The sequence below is a fragment of the Amblyomma americanum genome, chromosome 10, assembly GCF_052857255.1.
Source record: "Amblyomma americanum isolate KBUSLIRL-KWMA chromosome 10, ASM5285725v1, whole genome shotgun sequence".
NCBI classification, from domain to species: Eukaryota; Metazoa; Arthropoda; class Arachnida; order Ixodida; family Ixodidae; genus Amblyomma; species Amblyomma americanum.
The window spans coordinates 132,227,916-132,249,427 of record NC_135506.1 but is presented as its reverse complement, the minus strand read 5'-3'; the positions used below and the strand labels follow the sequence as shown (position 1 = coordinate 132,249,427).

Below are 21,512 nucleotides of genomic sequence, written 5' to 3'. Positions count from 1 at the left end.
CATCGTATCGAGCACATTGAGATTAGCCTGAAAATAGATTTTGGTCGAAATCAATGAAGGTCGAATTTTGGGGTGGGATGGGCAACATTTCGGAAACGACCCGGGTCTAATTTGCAGACACCATCGCATTGGCCATAGTCAAAATATGCTTGTCATCTGACCTAAAGCTGTCGCTATGAAATCGCTAAGTGCGAAGGTCAATTCAATGTCATATATGCACACCAGACTGAAACTCAAGTTGTGCCTTGAATATATACTGCAGAGTAGGCCACAGGACCCTCAGAAGTAAACCCATTTTACGCGCCTAGGACACTCCCTCAATTGTTAAAAACGTGGTTACATTTAGCTGGACACCTCTTCTATTTACATGGAGCGAGAGAGAGACGTAGGGCAAAAATTCATCCCTTTACTCAAGAAAACATTGGCTATGGCTACTTCGAGCACGTACAGTAAACACACAACTGTAAAATACAAGCATTTGCGACAGATATGGCTGTACACACGGATGCATATCAGAATAAAATGCATGAAAACAGACAGGAATGTCAGAAAACGATCCGGTTTGGAATGCTACTAGCATGACGGATTTATCTTTTTCAGACACTCATTGAGTTCTGCTATCGTGAAAAATCTGAAATTTTGCATGTGTATCAGCGTAAAATGTGTAAAATATTCTGCAATCAGTTTTGCTAGCCAAATTCTCGAACGTTAGTGTAAAGACCAATCTAGCAAGCCCTGGAAAACCATTCCTGTATTGATAACAGAGTTCATTACCCCTCACATATGTTCGATTTCGCTCATATTGGCCAGAATATTGTGACTGCAGTGCGCGCAGCACTTTAATAGTAGCTTGCTACATTCGTATAAATATGTTTTGGTGCTTTACGTGTGGTGTTTCACAGCGCAAAGTTATTCAACTGTATGGTATTTACTATATGTGCTCGAACTAGCCAATGTTTTGTTGAGTAAAGGGATGATTTTTTGCCCTACGTTTCTACAGCGCAAAGTTATTCAACTCCAAACTGTTTCCACCACTTGCGAGATCGCATTGTTTTTTCGGCGATAATAGTCAATCAAAGGAACGCAAGCAGGCGACAAACGACTTTCACCGCATCTTCGGCATCTCCTTCCGACTCCGCCGCCGCTGTTTGTTTTTTTTTCCACGCGGGAGAAAAAAATGCACTGGCGAAGAGTCACGTGGGAGAAGCGAGCGCCCGCCACAACTTGTTTGCCGGTGTCTGGCGCCTCTTTTGAATAGAACACCGCTCCGCCGCCGCCGCGCAGTAGAGGAGACCGGCTGTGAGAATGTGGCCTAACAAGGACACCACGGCTTTCGTCTGCAACCTCATCTGCTTCTGTGATGTGGGCAGCACGTTGGACAACGCTGTTTCTCCGTGTTACGAGGAGTGTTCCGTGCTAAATGGATTCGATCAAGAAATGTTTTAGCTATTCTTCTCGGATATACGGGACCTAAGCCTGCTAAATCGGATATATCAATCATGTGTTAACATCAGACATAAAGAACATTTGTGTTTGGACTTCTGATATAACAGACCACCGCGTACCACATCGCATATGAGAAACTCTACTGTTTCAAACTCGGATAGAACGAATTTTCTGTAGATATCACATTCAAACTATCCACCGGGTATCACCTAGGAAATTTTTGCTGTGCATGTGAGAAGCAGTACTCTGCACATGTGTTTTCGTAAGACAAACAATAGGCTTAATGAATATAATGCAATCGACATAAGATGCTCGAAAAAGACCTGTTATCCTTCAAGGCGGCATTTGCTTACCATGGGTGGCCTCAGTTAAGTACGTTTAAAGAAGGTAAGGACTGCTGCTCCTACGGCCCGTTTAATTTTTACTCCCTATATGTTACCGTTGCAGTTCCCAAGCGGTGACGCTGGTTTAAGGTGTATTCAAGAGATGGGTTGCTGCCTAATTTCTTTACCATATTTGTATTTGTTGTGTTTTTCTCGCAGAAAATAGACATCTACCTCAAAACCAAGGACGCAAATCGGCGCGTGTTTACGTCACTAGGTATCATCCCCGATAACCCGTTCTTTCGTTTGTACGGAGACCTTATGCTGTGAGTTTCACTGCGTCGCATAATGTAAACGTTTTTTCCTCTCGTAGTGCGGCTCAATCTTCGACGTATGACAAAGCTATAACGACGGATCGGCACTGCCTGAGAACGTTGTGTGTGAGATTGTTAGGGCTGAATAACGTTTTCCAGATGCTTAATACTGCTTTGGTTTTCGTCTGCTGCAGGCAAATATTCATTCCCGACGTCTTCGTAGCGATCGGGCACATTTCCTTCCCAGACAACGAACTGCACAACTGCAGAATTATGCCACCGACCATATCGCAACTGCCGCCTTCCTTCCATCTTCCGTACGGATATACCTTGGTGAGGACTTCATACCTTGGCCCTGAACACATCTCCTTGTCTAGGTATAGTTTCCAGTGAGAGTGCACAGAAACGTACGTACAAAAGTGTCGACAGCGCTGATACTATGTTCTCGTAAACGAGATGTGATACCAGATGTAATGTCCCATATGAGTGAACGTGGCCTCAACGAAACGATAGGCATAAAAGCCACCCCCCGAAATCCTCCTCCAAGGCATTTGTTCGCTAACGTAGCTTGAGTGGAACACTAAGGCGTAACGTTACAAGAGAACCTCAAACTTCGCCTAACACTGCTTTGTAAATAAGATTATACAAGAAGTCACAGCACAGGTGCATATATACGGCCATAAATCCTATGAGCAGCACCTGCCCTCTTTATAAACCGATTGGAGTGCAAGTTTTTTTTTTAATTATTCTTGACCTTCACCTTAACTACGATGTTCCTACTCTTCCTTCCTTTCGTCAGGTATGTTCGCTGTAGACGGTACCTCTGAACTGACGCCACCGGGAAAAAAACACAGTCGCCTTTTCCTCTCCTCTCCTCACCTTCATCTTTCATTTTCCTGTCTTCTTTCTCGCAACACCCGGCTCTTCCTCTCCTTGGCTCTTCCTTGTTTCCCTGCGGAGGCGGCGGCTACGGTTAACCTTGTCTGGCTAACTACACTATGTTACGCCATATAGGGTTATAGTTAAGATGTGCAGCTGCATTTCGTACGGGTAGCTTGCAACTTTCTGCCTCTCACCCCCTCTTTGGGCTCTATGGAGGGCAGGGGGCACCGTAGTAGAAAAATATACACATTCCATGGCGCCTCATCTGTCATCAAATCATCGCCAATTCCCGGGATACCTCATGGTCCTTAGTGAAAAACCAAAAAACCCAACAAGAAAAATATCTCAATATATAGTGCTTAAATGTCTTAAAGAAGCCTTAAGCCCAAGTAACTTGACTAAACTGGATAGCAGTCCCTTGCTCGTACAATTCAGCAACAAAGCGCAAGCACGTAAAGATTCCAACATTCTGTCCTTTTAGAACATTCGTGTCTCCGCCACACCACTCAGGTCGCTAAGTACAGGTTTTCTGCATCTCACCGAGGAGGAAATGCTGGATGGGCTCGCTGGTCAAAATGTCACCAAGGTCCAAGTAATCAAATTTAAGGTTAGAGCGCTCGTCTACTGATCCGGAGTTCCCGGGTTCGAAGCCGACCTCGGCGGCTGCGTTTTTGTGGAGGAAAAACGCTAAGCCGCCCGTGTTTTGTGCGATGTCAGTGCACGTTAAAGATCCCCAGATGGTCGAAATTATTCCGGAGCCCTGCACTACGGCAGCTTTTTCCTCCTTTCTTCTTTCACTCCTTCCTTTATCCCTTCCCTTACGACGCGGTTCAGGTGTCCAACGATATATGAGACAGATACTGCGCCATTTACTTTCCCCAACAAAAACCAAATATACCATTTAAGAAAAATAACAAAGAACTCCCATCGAAGCACCTTGTTTTGAGTTTCATTTGTTACACACTCCATGACCCTTTTGAATCACTGCAGTGCGTCCTACTCATCATACCATGAAAATTGTTTCAAGTGCCAAAAATCTGGGCGATGACTCCCACAGATTCTGCGGCCAGCAAACCTGCTCGAAATGATGTAAAGAAACAAAGAAACAAAGGAGCAGAAACAGCATTTCCGCAGAAAGAAGCGCCAAGCTTGGGTAAAGTACTACAAAGCAGGAACAGACGGCAACAGAAACCCGGGCGCCCTTGGAGACACCCGAAAGGCGGCGCCCCAAAGAGAGCGGACAAAAGACCACCAACAGCACGTCGCCTTTAATTGGCAGCGACATAGAGGAGAGCCGCGCGTCGGATACAGACGGCGCTTCAGCTCTAGACGCCCGCAAGCGGTCTCCTTCCCGAATGAACTCCAGATGTCAAACACGGCGATAGTGTGGGGGTGGGGACGCGACCACCAAACCATGTGTACGTGCGGGTGAGAGAGAAAAAGTTCCTCGTGGACATTGAGGGGGAAAAGCGTGTGGACGGGGCCAGTGCGAAAAGAACAGTCATCGGAAGAAGGCGTGTGTTATGTCTCTTGAATATAGCCAATGTTTCTGTTATCGTTAAGCAGTTTTGTTCCCGTGTGATTTATACGCTATTATACGAACCCCAAATTTTAAAGTTCAAAGTTGTAGCATTGTCGCTAGAATCAAAAGCAGCTACTATGTACATTACATGGTGCCGAAACCCGGGATGAGAAGACAGCGGTGAAATCCGAACGGACCACGAGGGACTCCAAAGACTGAGCTGAAGAAACAACAACATGGAAAAGCTCAAGGCCAAGAGGAGAAGTTTGACGAGGGCGGAACACAATCATGATCAACGAGGCCAAAGCAGTACTGCCGACAGCCGACGTTCATCAACTGACAGCTCTGCTGCACAGACTACAAGTAAGCAACGATGAACTGCGGAAGTTAAACGACGACATGGAGGACCATCTACCAGCGGAAGCCTTCGGGACCGAATTCATCGAGGTCATCGCATACCACGACCGGGCCATGAACACAATCGGTCTACTCAAGGTTCGGATAGCAGCTTCGCAACCGACAAGGCCTGCAGTACACAGCGCCGAATCCATGCAAGCGTCGCTGCCGACACCAAGGCACAGTTGCTTAAAGCTCCCTAAGCTGCATCTAGAATCATTCAACGGTGAGCTTGCCAATTGGCAGACTTCTTGGGAATCCTTCCGCGAGACGGTGCACGAAAATTGGAGCTTGTCGAAAGCGGAGAAGTTCCATTACTTAAAGAGCCTCCTCACCGGGCCCGCCTCGCCGGCAGTAAGAGGATTGCAGGCAACAGAGTCCTGCTATAGCGACGCAGTACAGATACTGTAGCGCCGTTTCGGCGACAAGGGACGAATAGAGCAGGAACGCCTTGCCAAGTTAAGGATGCTGCCGTCTGTATCGTCTTCAGGATATGTGAGGGGACTCCGCCGGCTTTACGACCTTGTGCAAGCACACATTTGCGGACTCACGTGACTGGGAGTGACCACGTATGATTACTCTGCAATGCTTTGCGACGTCGTACTAACAGCGCTGCCGCGAGACATGGTAATAGAGTTTCATTGACTGAGAAGCCGAGCTGCAAAGACAGGTGCGTTGTCGTAAGCCGATAGCAGCCCCGCCTCGCCAGCCCAGCAGTCCGCCTCTTCGCACACAGCAGACAGATCTGACGACAGGTTAAATGAGATATTAGAGTTTCTGCTGGTGGAGACCGAATGCCGAGAGCGGTGCAAACAAGATCCTGTCATGGTGGCAGAGAAGAAGCCATATCACATGGACCGCTCAGGAAACCGCCCGAATCAGCATACTGCCAGTGCCGCTGTGCTTTCTACGCAATCGGCAAAGGCTGAGAAATGTGCCCTCTGTGATTCATGCAAGCACGGCACAGAGTTTTGCGACAAACAAATAAAAGACAGAGAAGTTAGCCAAGACAAAAAGGTGCTTTCGGTGCACGAAGTGGGGGCACATATCTAAAGATTGCAGGAGAAAGATTAGCTGCGAGTATTGCGAAAGAAGACACGCCACCTCAATGTGCAATCCAAATTGGAGAATAGACAAAACCGACGCACCAACGGAGGTCACTGCCATGAACGTGCATGCAGCCGCTAACAGAAAAGAGACTCACGAGACAGCGCTGCAGACTTTCCGCGCCTTTGCTGTGGGGGACCCTAAATACGGCTACATCCGGGGCGTAATGGACGGTGGAAGCCAGAAAACGTTCATTCGAGAAGGCATCTCAAAAACACTTGGTTTGAAGACGTTGGGAGACAGCGAATTCCTTTTGAACACCTTCGGGAAGCCTGCCGCGCCATTGCAAAGATGCCGGCTCGTCGAACTTCGCCTTCGGAGCCCGTTTAGCGGCCAAGAAACCAGAGTAGAGGTTATTTAGGTGCCCTTTATATGCAAGGATGTCCAGCAGGTGCCCGCAGATCACAGTTTTCTGCAAAAGATTGAAATCGGAGGAGCATTAATACCAGACATTTTTCTATCCCGGCATGGCATCTGTCCCAGGAATTGGATTATTAATTGGCGCCAATCACCTCTACAAATGCCAAACTGGTGAAGTGCAGCGAAGCGACGAAAACGAAGGGTTGGCAGCCGTTAACACCAGGCTTGGTTGGACCATCCAGGGGCCGTGCAGTGTGACCTCCAACCTCGTACTGGCAAACAATGTTTGCATATTACGAATAGGTTTGGAGATGACTGGAAAAGTCCACACTACGCTGCAGAACTTCTGGGAGTTGGACGCCATTGGCATAAAAGATTCCACAGAATCGCCGAACGCACGACCACTAGACAAAATACAGTTAGAAAAAAAGGTCGGCGTTATGAAGCTGCACTGCTATGGAAAGACCCATCGGAAGAACTCAGTGACAACAGACACATGGCGGTGCAACGGCTAAACAGCTTGACGAGGCGACTTGGCCGGAACAAAGACCTTTTGGAATAGTACGACTCGGCTATTAGAAGTAACATGGAAGCTGGGCGTGCAGAAAGAGTTCCCAAGGAAGCGAAGACCACCAACGTATACTACATGCCGCATCAGCCAGTATTCAGAAGCGAGTCGAAATCTACCAGATTGCGCGTGGTGTTCGACGCCTCATCGCACGCACCCGGCAAGGAGTCATTGAATGTTCACCTGGAAAAAGGACCGGAGCCGATTGCTGACTTGGTGCGCATTCTAGTGCGATTCCGCCTGCACGAAGTAGCCCTCGTTGCCGATATAGAGAAGGCCTGTTTACAAATCGGCGTCCGACCTGAGGACAGAGATGCATTGAGATTTCCTTGGTACAGAAGCACACCTGTCGCTCAGGAACCTTTGCCTAGCGTAGAAGAATGGTTAATGTGTAGGGTACCATTTGGCACTACGGCAAGCCCCACCTTCTCACAGCCACCCTTCTCCACCATTTCGATAAGCAGAAGGGCGCACTGAAAGAAACAGCGGGCATCCTGAAGGACTCCTTCGACGTGGACGACTTCGTTACAGGGGCGAACTCAGACCACGAAGCCTTAAAGGTAGCGACGAAAGCAGCATGGATAGTGAGGAATGCCGGAATGCGCCTATGAAAGTGGATATCGAATTCGATCACAGTGCAAAAAGCCCCATGCAACGAAGACTGCGGCGCATCAGAAAAGACACAAAAGGTTCTCGTTCTTCACTGGACTCCCACGACTTACCGCATGGGAATATCACTGGCCGGCGTGCTAAACACCATAAGCACAGAGAAGAACACGAAACGAGGGGTGTTGCAAGCGTCCGCCAGTGTGTTCGATCCTTTGGGCCTTGTTTCTCCATTTGTCATCAGAGCAAATATATTATTTCAACGAGTGTGGGAGAGAGGTATCGAGTGGGATGAGCAGTTACCGAGTGACCTTGAAGCGGAATGGACGCGCTGGTGTTCGGACCTCGCCTGTTTGAGACAACTTTGCTTTCCGCGTTGCATTGCGCCCAACGGCCAACTTTCCTGGCAGCTCCACATTTTCTACGACGCAAGTCCGGCTGCCTACGGATGCTGCGCCTACCTCCTGATCGAAGACAGCGGAACGGTGAGCGTCAATCTCATCCTTGCCAAGTCGCGCGTGGCGCCCCTAAAAGCCTTGTCGCTGCTTCGATTGGAGCTAATGCCTGCGGTAATTGGAACACGTATGGCCACATTCCTGGGGGCCGCAATCGATCACCAAATGAATGTTTCCTTTTAGACTGACTCAATGATAACGCTCCACTGGATTCGAAGCACAGCAAAAAACTTGAAACCGTTCGTTCAAAACAGAGTAACAGAAATACAGAGCGCAAGTAACCCGGAGAGTTGGCGGCATTGCCCTGGATCCCATAATCCAGCAGACTGCCTCACGAGAGGTATGACAGCAGAGAGCCTCCGCAACAGCAAAATTTGGTGGCATGGCCCAGAATGGCTGAAAAAGAGCGCACCTTCGTGGCCAAAGATTCAGTCTGCTCTGCCGTGCAGCCCTGAGGTAGTTGCAGAAGAAAGAGACAAACAATTCAACTTTCGTCTCTGAGGCCAATACTCCATCGCTGCGAGGAGAAAATTAGAGCAGCCTTACTCGCTTGCTGAGAGAGACAGCCTGGATAAGAAGATTTGTAAACAACTGCCGGAGAAGAAGTGTCGTTGCTGAGGAGTTCCTTACCTCGGAGGAGATTGACACGGCGCGAAACTTCTTGATTAGATGTGCCCAAAGAGAAGGCATCGAGCATGAAATTATGACGCTATCCCGTGTAGAAACGCTACCTAACTCGCAAGCTGCTCAGCTTCAACTCTTTCTAGATACCGAGGGGTTGCTCCGGGTCACTGGAAGACTCCAATTTGCAACGCAGCCAGAAGAATTGAAGCACCCTATTCTCCTCCCGAAAGATAACGCTTTTTCAAAACAAAGAGACGCCGACCAGTAAAACGAAAAAAAGAAGCGCCTACAGCAACATGCTCGTGATGTGCAGAAAGAAGATACCCGCAATAACGCCTTGGCAGAGCACGCGGTGACGGCAAATCACAGAATAGATTGGGAAAAAGCAAGAATCATCGAAAAAGAGAAACTGACTACATCACGGCTTCATCTCGAGTCCCTGGTGATACAGACAACGGCTCACACGCTTAATCGTAACGAGGGCAATCTTAACCCGATTTACGCGCGATCTTTACGGCGATTACTATAGCTTTTAAAAAGACGAACCCTCTTGGTGTGTTTCCATTGTGAACAAGGCCCCCGTTCTGGGCGCCGAAACGTCAATACAATTTTTTCGTTTTACTGGTCGGCGTCTCTTTGTTTTGAAATGTATCCCCCCGGCCAGACGGGATTCCGTCACACTCTCGACTTCATCAAAGATAACGCTGTTGCAAACCTGGTGATGAAGGTGATGAATGCAGCGCATGTTACGTTTCGCCTACGACGCGCGGTATAGACGGCGCGGATGCAACGGACGCCGAGGCTTCGTTCAAAGTGGCGGTCATTTTGGGCCCGTTCAGTGCTGCCGTAACGCCTCCCGCCAAGCGCGTCCAGGCAGGTTTCAATGCCACGTGTCGTCGTGTGTGCGTGTGTGTGTGTGTGTGCATGTTGGTGCCCACGCTTGTCAAAGCGCGCCAGCCGGGGAGAGGAGCTCCCCAACTGGGAGGCGAGGAGGTCTGACCGGCGCCGGCCCGGCGGACGCGTAACTTCACGTCTCAGCATGTCCGTGCGTCGCCGTCTAGTTCGACTCATCCCAAGCCGTCCCTTCTTGCCCTCGACTCCGAGGGTATAAAAGCCGCTGCCCCGGACGCCAAAGGGAGACTTCGATTTCTTCCTTCGAGTAACGTGGTCGCCCTGACCGGCTGCTCTTTTGCGATGCCAGAATAAACAAGTTCTGTTGCCAGTCGACTCATCCTTTGCCGGGACCTTCGGATGTTTCCAGCTTTGCCCCAGGCCGCCAGGCCAACGCTACCCTTGGGGCTTGCAACCCATTTGCAACACGCACCGCCGCACCTTACACGGGGGGAGGGGGGGGGGCAGTCAAGTATGACAGAACTTCGCGAGTCGTTCTGGATTCCTAGCGCCCGGAAACAACTAAAGAAAAGCATAGCGTCCTGCCCTGTGTGCTGCCGGCAAAGACTTAAGGCGGCAAGAGCACCCACGGCACCTCCTCCATGCGATAGAGTGAGCGGCAATCAGGCTTTTGAAGTTGTGGGCATTGATTTTGCCGGCCCATTGTACACAAGAAGGAAAGATGGCAGGTCCAAAAGTTACATTGCCCTATTCATCTGCGCAACAAGAGCAGTTCACCTGGAACTAGTCTCTAATTTAACTACTGAATGTTTTTTTGCTAGCTCTACGACTCTGTCGGGCGCCGGGGACTGCCATCGACTATATACAGCGTCAACGCTCTGACGTTTGAGAAGGCTTTCAAAGACTTTCAGATGCTGTGGAATATTCTTCGCAGCCGCGAATCGCAAAATTACACCACTTCTCAGCAGCTTTCTTGGAAGTTCATCGTAGAAAAAGCAGCATGGTTGGAAGGCTGGTGTGAACGAATGGTAAAGGCAGTCAAAGAAACGGTGCGGAAAATTCTCGGACATCAAAGCCTATCATTTGAGGAGCTAGCCACAGTGCTGGCATACATAGAGGCAACGATTAATTCCTGGCCACTAGCATACGCCTCCACAGGCCCAAGGGCACCATCGGTCCTGGCGCCTTCCCATCTCATCACGGGCAAACGGCTAATCGCTTTGCCCGAAGCAAGGACAGCGTCCATTCCTTCGGCCACTGCAACAGACATAGGTCGAAGATGGAAATACCGGCAAACTATCATGAATTCATTTCGGAAGCGATGGTTGAAGGAGTACATCCTTCAGTTACGGTCAGCCCACTTCGCCTCTTCAAGCCCTGCGAGTGTCATAGCCGTGGACGACTTTGTGATCGTGCACAAATAAAATCCCTTCCCTTACGGCGCGGTTCAGGTGTCCAACGATATATGAGACAGATACTGCGCCATTTCATTTCCCCCCAAAAAAACCAATTGTACCAATTAAGAAAAATAACAAAGAACTCCCATCGAAGCACCTTGTTTTGAGTTTCATTTGTTACACACTCCATGACCCTTTTGAATCACTGCAGTGCGTCCTACTCATCATACCATGAAAATTGTTTCAAGTGCCAAAAATCTGGGCGATGACTCCCACAGATTCTGCGGCCACCAAACCTGCTTGAAGTGATGTAAAGAAACAAGGACACAAAGAAGCAAAAACAGCATTTCCGCAGAAAGAAGCGCCAAGATTGGGTTAAGTGCTACAAAGCAGGAACAGACGGCAACAGAAACCTGGGCGCCCTTGGAGACACCCGAGAGGCGGCGCCCCAAAGAGAGCGGACAAAAGACCACCAACAGCACGGCGCCTTTATTTGGCAGCGACATAGAGGAGAGCCGCGCGTCGGCTACAGACGGCGCTTCAGCTCTAGACGCCCGCAAGCGGTCTCCTTCCCGAATGAACTCCAGATGTCAAACACGGCGCAAGTGTGGGGGTGGGGACGCGACCACCAAAGCATGTGTACGTGCGGGTGAGAGAGAAAAAGTGCCTCGTGGACATTGAGGGGGAAAAGCGTGTGGACGGGGCCAGTGCGAAAAGAACAGTCATCGGAAGAAGGCGTGTGTTATGTCTCTTGAATATAGCCAATGTTTCTGTTATCGTTAAGCAGTTTTGTTCCCGTGTGATTTATACGCTATTATACGAACCCCAAATTTTAAAGTTCAAAGTTGTAGCATTGTCGCTCGAATCAAAAGAAGGTACTATTTACAATACAAATGATCTTAAAAGCAACATCTTTCTGGAAAACATCGTTTCTCTAACTATGAAATGATCTATCATCAGAATCACCATCTGCTTGACTACGCAAACTGCAGGGAAAGCCTATCTCATATCTCTGTAATTAATCCTCTCATATGCCAGCTGCAGCCAATACGCTTTACGTCGACATAAATGAACCGTGCCTGAAAGATTGGAGAAAAGCCTTTATGTGCGCTTAGTACTGAAGATAAAGTCCTTACCGGAACACCTCTATTACTCCATAGTTATGGAGTGCGTTTCCAATACACTGCTCAAAAATACACTCCAATCGATGAGACCTTTGTTACTACGCCTCCAAGATAAATGCAAGGAGTTAGAATTAAAATATGCCTTACGTATAGTTGTTCCAAGACACTGTTACTGTGGTACAGCCTTCGCGCTGCCTGCGACTTCTCATTCACGTTAAGGAAATAAACACCACATGAAAACGAAATACAGGAATATCTGTGTCTTAAAGAAAAACACGCAATATACGTAGAATTTTACAGATATGACAGAATTAATCTAGAAATGTAAAAACAAGCACCACATGAGCATATAGTACAGGAGATCTCGCTCTTAAAAAAAACTGACCAACGATTAGAGAGTCGATAATACAAAATTTGAGCGCAGCTCATGAAAATCCCCCTTACCGCAACGTCAGGTGGAATTTACGATGCTAGCCACCCACCATGGCAGCCACCTTCAAGCTGCCCATTCCCCTCCGCTCTCACCCCGCCAGCTGGCGTTGCGCCCTGCTACTGCTTTTCTGTAAAGCGCTTCACCGTACAGTGGAAAGCAGCGGGGCTGATTTATCCAAGGCATTGGGGTTTAAAGACAGTGAAGGGAAAGGAAATTTTAAGCGGGTAGAAGTAACCAAGCGAAGGTTATCTGATTGGTGCTAAAATCAAGATAACAGTAAACTTTCATGTCATGGCTAGATGGCTTGAGCCACCGCCCAATTTAAAGGGTTCAGCCGTATTCATCCATCCGTCCATACATACATGCCACGATTGACAGGCGACGTGTTAAGCCAACGGTGCGGTTGCCGAATCCGACGCGGAATCCATCAACGGGTGGCTAAGCGCTGCGCTATAAAATATGCTAGCTACACAGAATTTTACAATCATGCTACACGCTACACAAAACACGACAAAATACATGTTTCCCACAAATTATGCGGGAGGGCTGCAGTGCAAAGAAAATCAAAAGAACACTAAGAATGGCGAACTGAGCATCAATTATCACTGCTGATTGGCATGCTGTGTATGTAGATACCGCCAGAAAAAACGATCACAATGCTTAATACAGCGTAATATACACTAATTCAGTGAGCCTACCTCGTGCACGCCACTCTCGAAATGCATTTGAACTCCTAGTCAGAAGCATTACACATAATGTAGAGAAAATCGCAACACAAGAAAACATGGTAAGGTTCTGTTTTGTATCGAAAAAATAAACTGAACTATAAATTGAAAGTGGCTTCAGAAAACAAAGTAAACAATATGCTGCACTTCTTGAATTCAACCTTGGAAAAATGCAAATCATGCAGCCATTAAAAACACTTTATAGAAATAATCTCATTTCGTCTTCTCACTGAACACATTAACACACATTTGACACAAAAATTTTAGTCGAAATAAGACTACTACGTTAAACATTTGCAGATGAACTCACACTGAACCGCATCTTATTCTCCCGTACAGGACATTAAGCATGGAGAAAAATTGTTCTCTTTATAACACACACATTCATTTACACACAAAGCTGCTGTAGAGTGAAGAGGCACTTATTTCACGTTTTTTCACGTTTTAAAGAGAGAAGATGCCTTAAACAGGCTATGGATTGGATAAATTGTAGTGCATTTATTACAACAAACACACTTTCTTAACCTTGTGTTTGACGCGTGACGACCTTAGTTGCCTTCGTGTCATAACGCCCAACACAACACGCAGCATGCTCACATGGCATTAACCGTGCACTCATGGTGCGGAAAAGTAAATTAAGAGTGTGCGTGGAACGAGTCACGCAGAGCGTGGTCGTAGTTGGCAGTATGCAGCGAGTAGGTTGGAGAAGGGGGACTGTTATTAGCGACATCGATGTGGTACGGAAGAGTAGAACATCGAAAAAATTGACTCTCACCGCGAAAGCGCAGTGAGGTCCACTTGAGTTCTATTATCCCTTTGTAGCAAGCTTTTGCTCGCGACAAACGAGATATGAAATGCATAGACTCTTATGCGAGCTTGCAGAAGGAATGGCTGTTGCTTCGTTTTATTCGTTTTTTTGTTATGAACCATTTTGTTATAAAGAGGCTCAAATCTACAACACTGTAGGCACAGGAAACAAACATGAGGACGCAGATAGGAATCCACGCTAAACTGATAGGTAGCCGACACTGACAGCAATGTTTGTAATAGATGATCTGAAATCCTGAGCAAATCACTCTTCATTCAACGACTCCCCCTCCTCAATTCCCGCTCTTCATCTACAGCCCTAGATACACGAGACGTGTTGCGGCATTTTACAGCGACAGCTGTTAAGCGCCTGTTCCTGGATTTTGCGTCGGTGCAGTAAAATTTGTAGCAGAAGTAGACGGCGTGACCGGCGATTGGTTGCGAAACGAACCACCTAGAGGGTGGTTACCGTAGAAGAAAGAAAGCGTGACGAGAGCGGAGCAATGTGCAAGTGTAGCGTTGGTATACCGCCGGAACCATCTGGACTGTGGACGTAGAAAAGGTCTTAGCGAGGGAGGAGATAGGTATGTCTACTGTGAGGAATGCGGAACTGCAGGCTGGATGCCAAGGGAGCCACACTCCGGGTTGTAGCCATTGAAAATTAGGGCATGGCAACTGCGTAAAATGGTGGAACCGGAGAAGGGTACTGGATATTGTATAGCAAGAGCGAAGGACTTAATCGGAGAGTGTTTACAGCGGGCAGCGTGCGCAGATCGGTTACCGTGGAAAAGGTAGTTAATGGGTAGAGTGGAGAGAGTGCAAACGGTAGGTGGTTGCCACGGGAAGAACCGGACGAATGGTAAGTATGGAAAGAGGACACAGGCTAGTAACTCATCTTCAATGACTGAATTTCTCGTTATATAGTGTAATCGTCTTGCAAGTTTTATTATTGCTTATAAGCTTAATTGCTCACCTCAAATCGAGGGAATGTTGTTGGCCTGGCGGTATCGAATGTTTATAGCATATTCAGCAATGAATTGTCCAAGCAAAATTTATAAATATAATGCCATGTGCTTGCAACCATCATACAATTAGGCCTCCTTCTCAATACATAAGAATCTTACCACTTTGAAATCAGTCTAGGACACTGACAGCTTATGTTTTGATGAGCTTCAGAAGTCGCTGTGCAGGACGGCTTCACGCAGACCAAACGAACAGCTTACAAAGAGAGGAATGCTTCGTACTGTTTCATTTCTTTATTGACCCAAAGTACCATTTGTGTTTCTAAAGAGAGGGGGAAAGGTTCCGTTGTAAATTGTGAATTAGAACAGAAATTAATAGCAGGCGTTCACCCTAACTTAGAAAAGCTGCGAAATTTTTACTAGCCTTCCCTACCTACAGTATTAGCTGCCAGCGACGAGATTATTCCAATCGTGCACAGTATTATGAAGGAAAAGCATTAAAATAAATCGGTGTCGCACTTAAAATCGTGTTCGTGATAAACTCATTAGTACCTAGTACAGGCCGGTAAATTGTTTCTGCACTGAATGCCAACGAGGGATTAATAGATAATGTGAAAAACTTCTGCCTGATCTTCTTCTTCCTAAGAACAATACCAGCACTAAAGCATGCAATCACAAGACAATAGACAGCGCTTGTGTCCTGTTCCTTCTTCTTCTGTGGTTGCAGGCTGTAGGTCTGCTATTTTTATTAGGTTCAAAATGCATCAACTAAGCTGAGAATAGGTTTGGATAATTTGGTGATTCATCCTTAAAGGGACACTGAGGAGAAATTGAAGTTGGCTTGTATCAATACCAGCTCCTGGTCACAAAAACGCCGCTCTTGCTGAAAACAAAGCTCTTGTAAGTTATAAAATAGCAAGAACCAAAATACAGGTATCGCCACCACAGGCCAATCTCGCAAGTGCAAGCGTGGTGACCCCATAGGACAAGAGACGCCACCGTGGAGGGATTTTCCATCCTACTTGCAACCGCGAATCTCTGAGGCTGACAACGGTAGGTTGCGCAGATCAATATTAAAGCAAGTTTTGTTTTAAAACCAATAGTGCACTTTTATCACACAAGGAAGGCAGGCAAAAGACAACCTTAATGTTGGAAGGAAAGAAAACGGATGTTTGGCGGCGCCACAGGCGGCCAGGAGAGTATCGGTTTGTTATGGCGCTTCGCGACTATGAGCTTTGCGTGCCCCGTGGTTTTGTTTTTGACGCGCTTCGATTTACAAGCGCTGAACAGCAGAGGAACACCAAGTGCCGCTTCAAGTGCTAGTTAAACTTTGAAGGAGCCTGTTAAGGCTTGTCAGATGGTCGCCACGGTCGATGAAAAGCTATGATGGCACGATGGTCGGTGATCGTACAAGGCAGCACTTGAGTATTCGCACGCTTGCCCGGCGAAACATTCCTGGCTGTGCCAGTCAACTTCAAACTACTTAACGGAAGTCGTTTATTAGGGACGGGAGACAAGGTACAAGGCAGTTCAGAAAAATTGCTGATGGCCTAGCTCTGTTAGGCCAGGATATACGTAGCGAAAGCCCGGAGATTTCTGCATCGGAAGAGTGCATTCAGTAGCATAGAAAAGGAGCCAGCGAAAATAGACGCAAGACAAGAACAAAGGAGGCACACACCACAACGCTGGACTTACAACTGATTTATTGCGATGAAGAATCGCTCATTTTAAAAGAATTTCCTGCCTGCGCACCCACCCTACAGACAATACACTTCGCGCACCACATGATGACATGCCTACTATAACGATAAAAACTTGTACTCCTTTTCAGTGATAATCACAGACGGCTCACTGACGCATTTCTGCTTATTCTTTCTGATCATGAATGCCTCCAATAGCTCACGCTCACGTTTAGATTTCTCCCGCCCGATAATGCTGGCAATGTGAAAACTAGGAGAACATTTGCAGTCCTTTACATGTAAGGCTAGATTGCTGCTTGTGCCTGTGCCCAAAGTTGTGCGATGTTGCCTCAGGCGCTCATTCACGCATGCTCCAGTTTGGCCTATGTAGATTTTCCTAATGCAGCCTTCTCTGTGGACATTGTGGACTTGTTTTATTCTGTGCCCCATGGCGAACTTTTTATTGCTGTGCGCGAATTGCCGTATTGCTATAAAAAAAAAAGCTACGTAATCATCATTTCGCAGCTTGTGTTCAAATTTTCATGTCAGCATGCGTTTGTGTTGTTGCTGATCCTACTTTAAGCAGTGATGCTCTATACCATTGGAAAAAAAGTGTTCAAGTTAGATCTAAAAGGTTTTTATGTATGGTACTTTTCTCCTGCAGTGGTTTTTAAATTTTTCATTTTGGTCCTAGTTTTAGTACACAATATCTTTTTCATTAATCTTCAATATTTGTTGCGATTAGCGAAGGCCAGAGCTCGGAAATGTGCCAAGTATGCTCCATATAGCGCAAAATTTAAAAAGGAACAGTAGATGGGACGACTGCTTCACAATCAGGTTTACAAGCTTTAGTAAAACGAGCTTTTGGGCAAATTGGTTACTTTGCTTCCACATAACTGCAGCGTAAAAAATTACGAGCACAAAAAAGGGGAGAAACACATACGACACGGCCAAGCTTTATTCAATCAAACTTCACTCCAAAATGTTAACAAAACTGATGAAGCATTTAGCTTAATATCATGGACTAAACGTACTCTGGCTCTTGTGAGCTGAATATAGATAACATATTTTCTGCAATGGATAATAACTTAAAGGAGCAGGAAAAAATAAAGTCAATCTTGAAATATTTTCTAACTTCCTAATGTCCTCTAGACTAACGAAATCTCACTTTAGCCAACATGATGCCATTGAGAAGACAAAGCTGATAGTGGCGCGGGGCGGAGCGCTTGCTCTAGGCCGGCGGTCATTAAAATCATCGTGTTGCCATCGGTCACCACGTCTCATTTTCGGCTGGGCACTTAATAATATAATGGACTGTCCACAGTATGGCCTATTGTTCATGAATTGGCATCGTGAAAAATACAACAGGACAGAGCGCTGCATTCGCGTCCAGCTTTAAAACCAACAGATTAGAAGAACTCCTATTTGGGCTAGATGGTTCATTGTACTCGAGAAAGGAAGATAGTCGCGCCGAGAAACACACACACACACACATCAGAAGAAAGACGTAGGACAAACGCTTGTCCTACGTCGTTCTTCTGCTGTGTGTGTTTTTCGGCGCTTCTGTTCTTTCTCTAATACAGAACCAGCAAAGCTATCTAATTTTCCTGCTAATTCCTGAAATTGCCTTAAACCTCAAAAATATTATTATTGTCCTATATTTCGGTTCAATTTTTAGTATAAAACTTCTGAAAACAATCCATTTCGTCAATTAAGCGTCATTACACTGAGTGCTTCTTTCCCTTCAGTAAATATTTCGCTCTGTTTTTCGCAGAACGACTCAATCGACCTTCTACGACAAATCGCCCGGGTCACCAGCTATTCTTATCTGGCACTCTCTTTCGACCTCCCAGCTCGCCTCTACTACTATATTTATGACACGGCCATGACTAGCACAGGCACGGGTGGCGCTGGCCCATTTACGCCATGCAATATGAGTCAGTACCAGCAAAGCCGCTCCCCGGCATCAGTAAGTATATGTGTGCCCTGAAGCAGCGCATCCTTTAACATTCTTAATTTGCAAATTATAAGCTTTGATTCTGAGCGTTTCTTTTCTCAGGTCAGTTCAATGCTCATCTCAGAGTCGTTTTCGCAGTGGCCGTCACTGCATTTTTGCATCCAACATGATTTTCGCTAAACTACTTTAAATGAACGTTAAATTGGACGAAGAGAAATGGCGCAAATGGTGCAAATTGTGCATTAACTGCTCGACATCTCGAGTGCACCTTAGCCCCGTCGTAAGGGAAGCGATAAACAAGGGACTGAAAGAAAGAGAGAAAGAGGCGCCATATTAGACAGTAAGGAATAACTTCGACCACCTGGGGATCTGTAACGTGCACTCACATCGCAAAGTACACTGGCATCTTTTTCAGTTCGCCTTCATAGAAATGCGGCCGGGAATGAACCCATGTATTCAGACTCAAACTCGTGTATTTCGGCTCAGTAGCCGAGTGCGCTACTCATTGAGCCACCGTGGCTGGTCTTTGAAACGGTGTCCGACTCTCACGAACGAAGCTAAAGGTTTAAATCGCAGCCTAATCTTATCCAATGCTTTTGAGAAAAGAAAAAGGGCAGTAACTGGCTTACATTTTCGGGGGACACTTAGCGATGCCATGAGGGGTCCGCCGCTGGCCAAAAACACCAACGAGTGTAAAAGTATACACGAACGTTAGCTGTCGGCTGTGGTTCTAGACAGGTTTCGTGATTTTCTTTCCCTTTTGGTTTGGTAGAGGTGTCTCCGGTGGAAGAAAGCCAGTTGCTGCTCATTTCCTTTCCTGAAACCCAACGAAGAGCGTAGACTGCAATTAAGATTTGACTGGGAACTATGCTGTCAAAGCTAGTGCTCTTGCTTGCGCTCCCTAAATCCGCGATAAGTTAGTAGTGCGTTACTTGTGGCGAGCGAAAAACAATAAGTGATTTCCCTTCATGCAGGCTTATTACATGAAATATTCGTAATCACCTTGATGAAATTCGGTCTTATCGCTGACGACACCCTGTTGCTTGCTGGTGCCTTTGAACATTCGGCCACACGGCCACCGCGGCCGCGTTTCGAGAGAGGCGAAACGCAAAAGTCTCCAGTGTACAGTGCGATGTGAGCGCACGTTATAGATCTACTGCCTCTTTCTTTAGTACCACCTTCGTTTCTTCTCTAAAAGCGTAGATGAGGTGCTGCAGAGAACTAAGACAGTTTTTTCACATTTCCTTACTTAACCAAACATTTCCAAAACAAATGCACAGCAACACGCCTTTCCATATTGTCACGAGGTGGTGACGGGAACTCCGCCGGGGTCACGTAGCACCGACTGGGGTCCGGTCTTGAGGAAGGCACAGAGCAGCTCGTAAGAGAATACTTTAATAGGCTGGCTTACGCCCACTAAGAACAGCTCTGAAAACTCAGCGGCGGCGATAGCAGCGAACGTGCTCGGCGGTCGTCGACTAACATAATGCCCGCCGCTCTTAGCCGTGCTCGATTTTAAAGGCGGCAAGGAAAGTTCCAGAACATAGTAGGCACACTTTCGCGAGGCTAGGAAAAATCGAGATAACTCTGGTCGCGTCTCGCGTCCCAGAAAATTGATAATGCGGCGTGCCTGCCGCGATAAGAAGATCAGACAAAAAGCAAGCTTCGCGGCATTACTCCCCCCTTAAAGAAGCATCGACCCGATGCTTAAAACAGGGATAACGGACATAAAGATACAGAGCATACAAAATAAATACTCATAATGTAAACACAAAGAGTCATTAGCGCGAATAGTAAGGCTTCAGACGGGCGACGTGGACAACTTCTGAGCGTGTGCGGCGTCTCTGGGATGCTGTAACTCCGTCAGGGACGACTTCATAGTCCAGATTACCCAGTCTGCGAAGAATCCTGTACGGGCCGAAATAGTGGCGCAGAAGTTTTTCACTCAGTCCGCGGCGGCGAATCGGCGTCCAAACCCAAACTCTATCGCCTGGCTTGTATTGCACTGCGCGTCTTCGAAGATTGTAGCGTCGGGCGTCGGTGCGCTGCTGGTCTTGTATTCTCTCACGCGCAAGTCGTCGAGCTTGTTCTGCGCGCTGCAGGTAGGCGGCGACGTCGAGGTTACTTTCGTCAGTAACGTCGGGCAGCATGGCGTCGAGTGTGGTCGTGGCCTCCCTCCCGTGGACGAGACTAAATGGTGTCATTTGGGTGGTCTCTTGCACAGCGGTGTTGTAGGCGAACACCACATAGGGAAGAATGACGTCCCATGTCTTGTGTTCTGCGTCTACGTACATAGAAAGCATATCGGCGATGGTCTTGTTGAGGCGTTCTGTAAGCCCGTTTGTCTGCGGATGGTACGCAGTTGTTCTCCGGTGACTTGTATGGCTGTGCTGCAGAATGGCCTGGGTTAGCTCCGCCGTGAACGCTGTCCCCCTGTCTGTTATCAGTATTTCGGGGGCGCCGTGTCGTAAAAGAATGGACTCGACGAAGAATTTGGCGACTTCTTCTGCTGTGCCGTTCGGGAGGGCCTTTGCTTCGGCGTACCTGGTGAGATAATCGGTCGCCACAATAATCCACTTGGTGCCCGTCGTTGATGTTGCGAAGGGGCCAAGTAGGTCCATACCGACCTCCTGTAAAGGTCTTGATGGCGGTCGAATTGGCTGCAGGAACCCTGCTGGTCTTTTCGGTGGCGTTTTCCGGCGTTGGCATTCACGACAACTCTTAACGTAGTGCGCGACGTCGGAGGATAGACGAGACCAGTAATATATCTCTTGGATTCGGCGGAGGGTGCGAGTAAACCCGAGGTGGCCAGCCATTGGTTCGTCATGCGAAGCCTGCAGAATTTCCTCCCGAAGGCTCTTCGGGACGACGAGAAGGTAGGCGGCCTTGTTCGGTGAGAAATTCTTCTTCACGACGATTCCCTGTTGCAGACAGTAGGACGATAGTCCACGCCTGAAGAGGGCAGGAGGTGAA

The 21,512-nt window shown here is 47.4% G+C and overlaps 1 protein-coding gene across 1 annotated transcript in view; it reads left to right on the top strand.

Moving 5' to 3' along the window:
* LOC144108720 (uncharacterized) overlaps positions 1 to 21,512 on the top strand; it is a 75,572-nt gene that overhangs the window by 37,607 nt on the left and 16,453 nt on the right. The window contains exons 5-7 of the mRNA XM_077641889.1: positions 1,989 to 2,095; positions 2,278 to 2,416; positions 18,357 to 18,551. Of these exons, the coding sequence (XP_077498015.1) occupies positions 1,989 to 2,095; positions 2,278 to 2,416; positions 18,357 to 18,551 (441 nt within the window). The remainder of the gene's footprint in view (positions 1 to 1,988; positions 2,096 to 2,277; positions 2,417 to 18,356; positions 18,552 to 21,512) is intronic.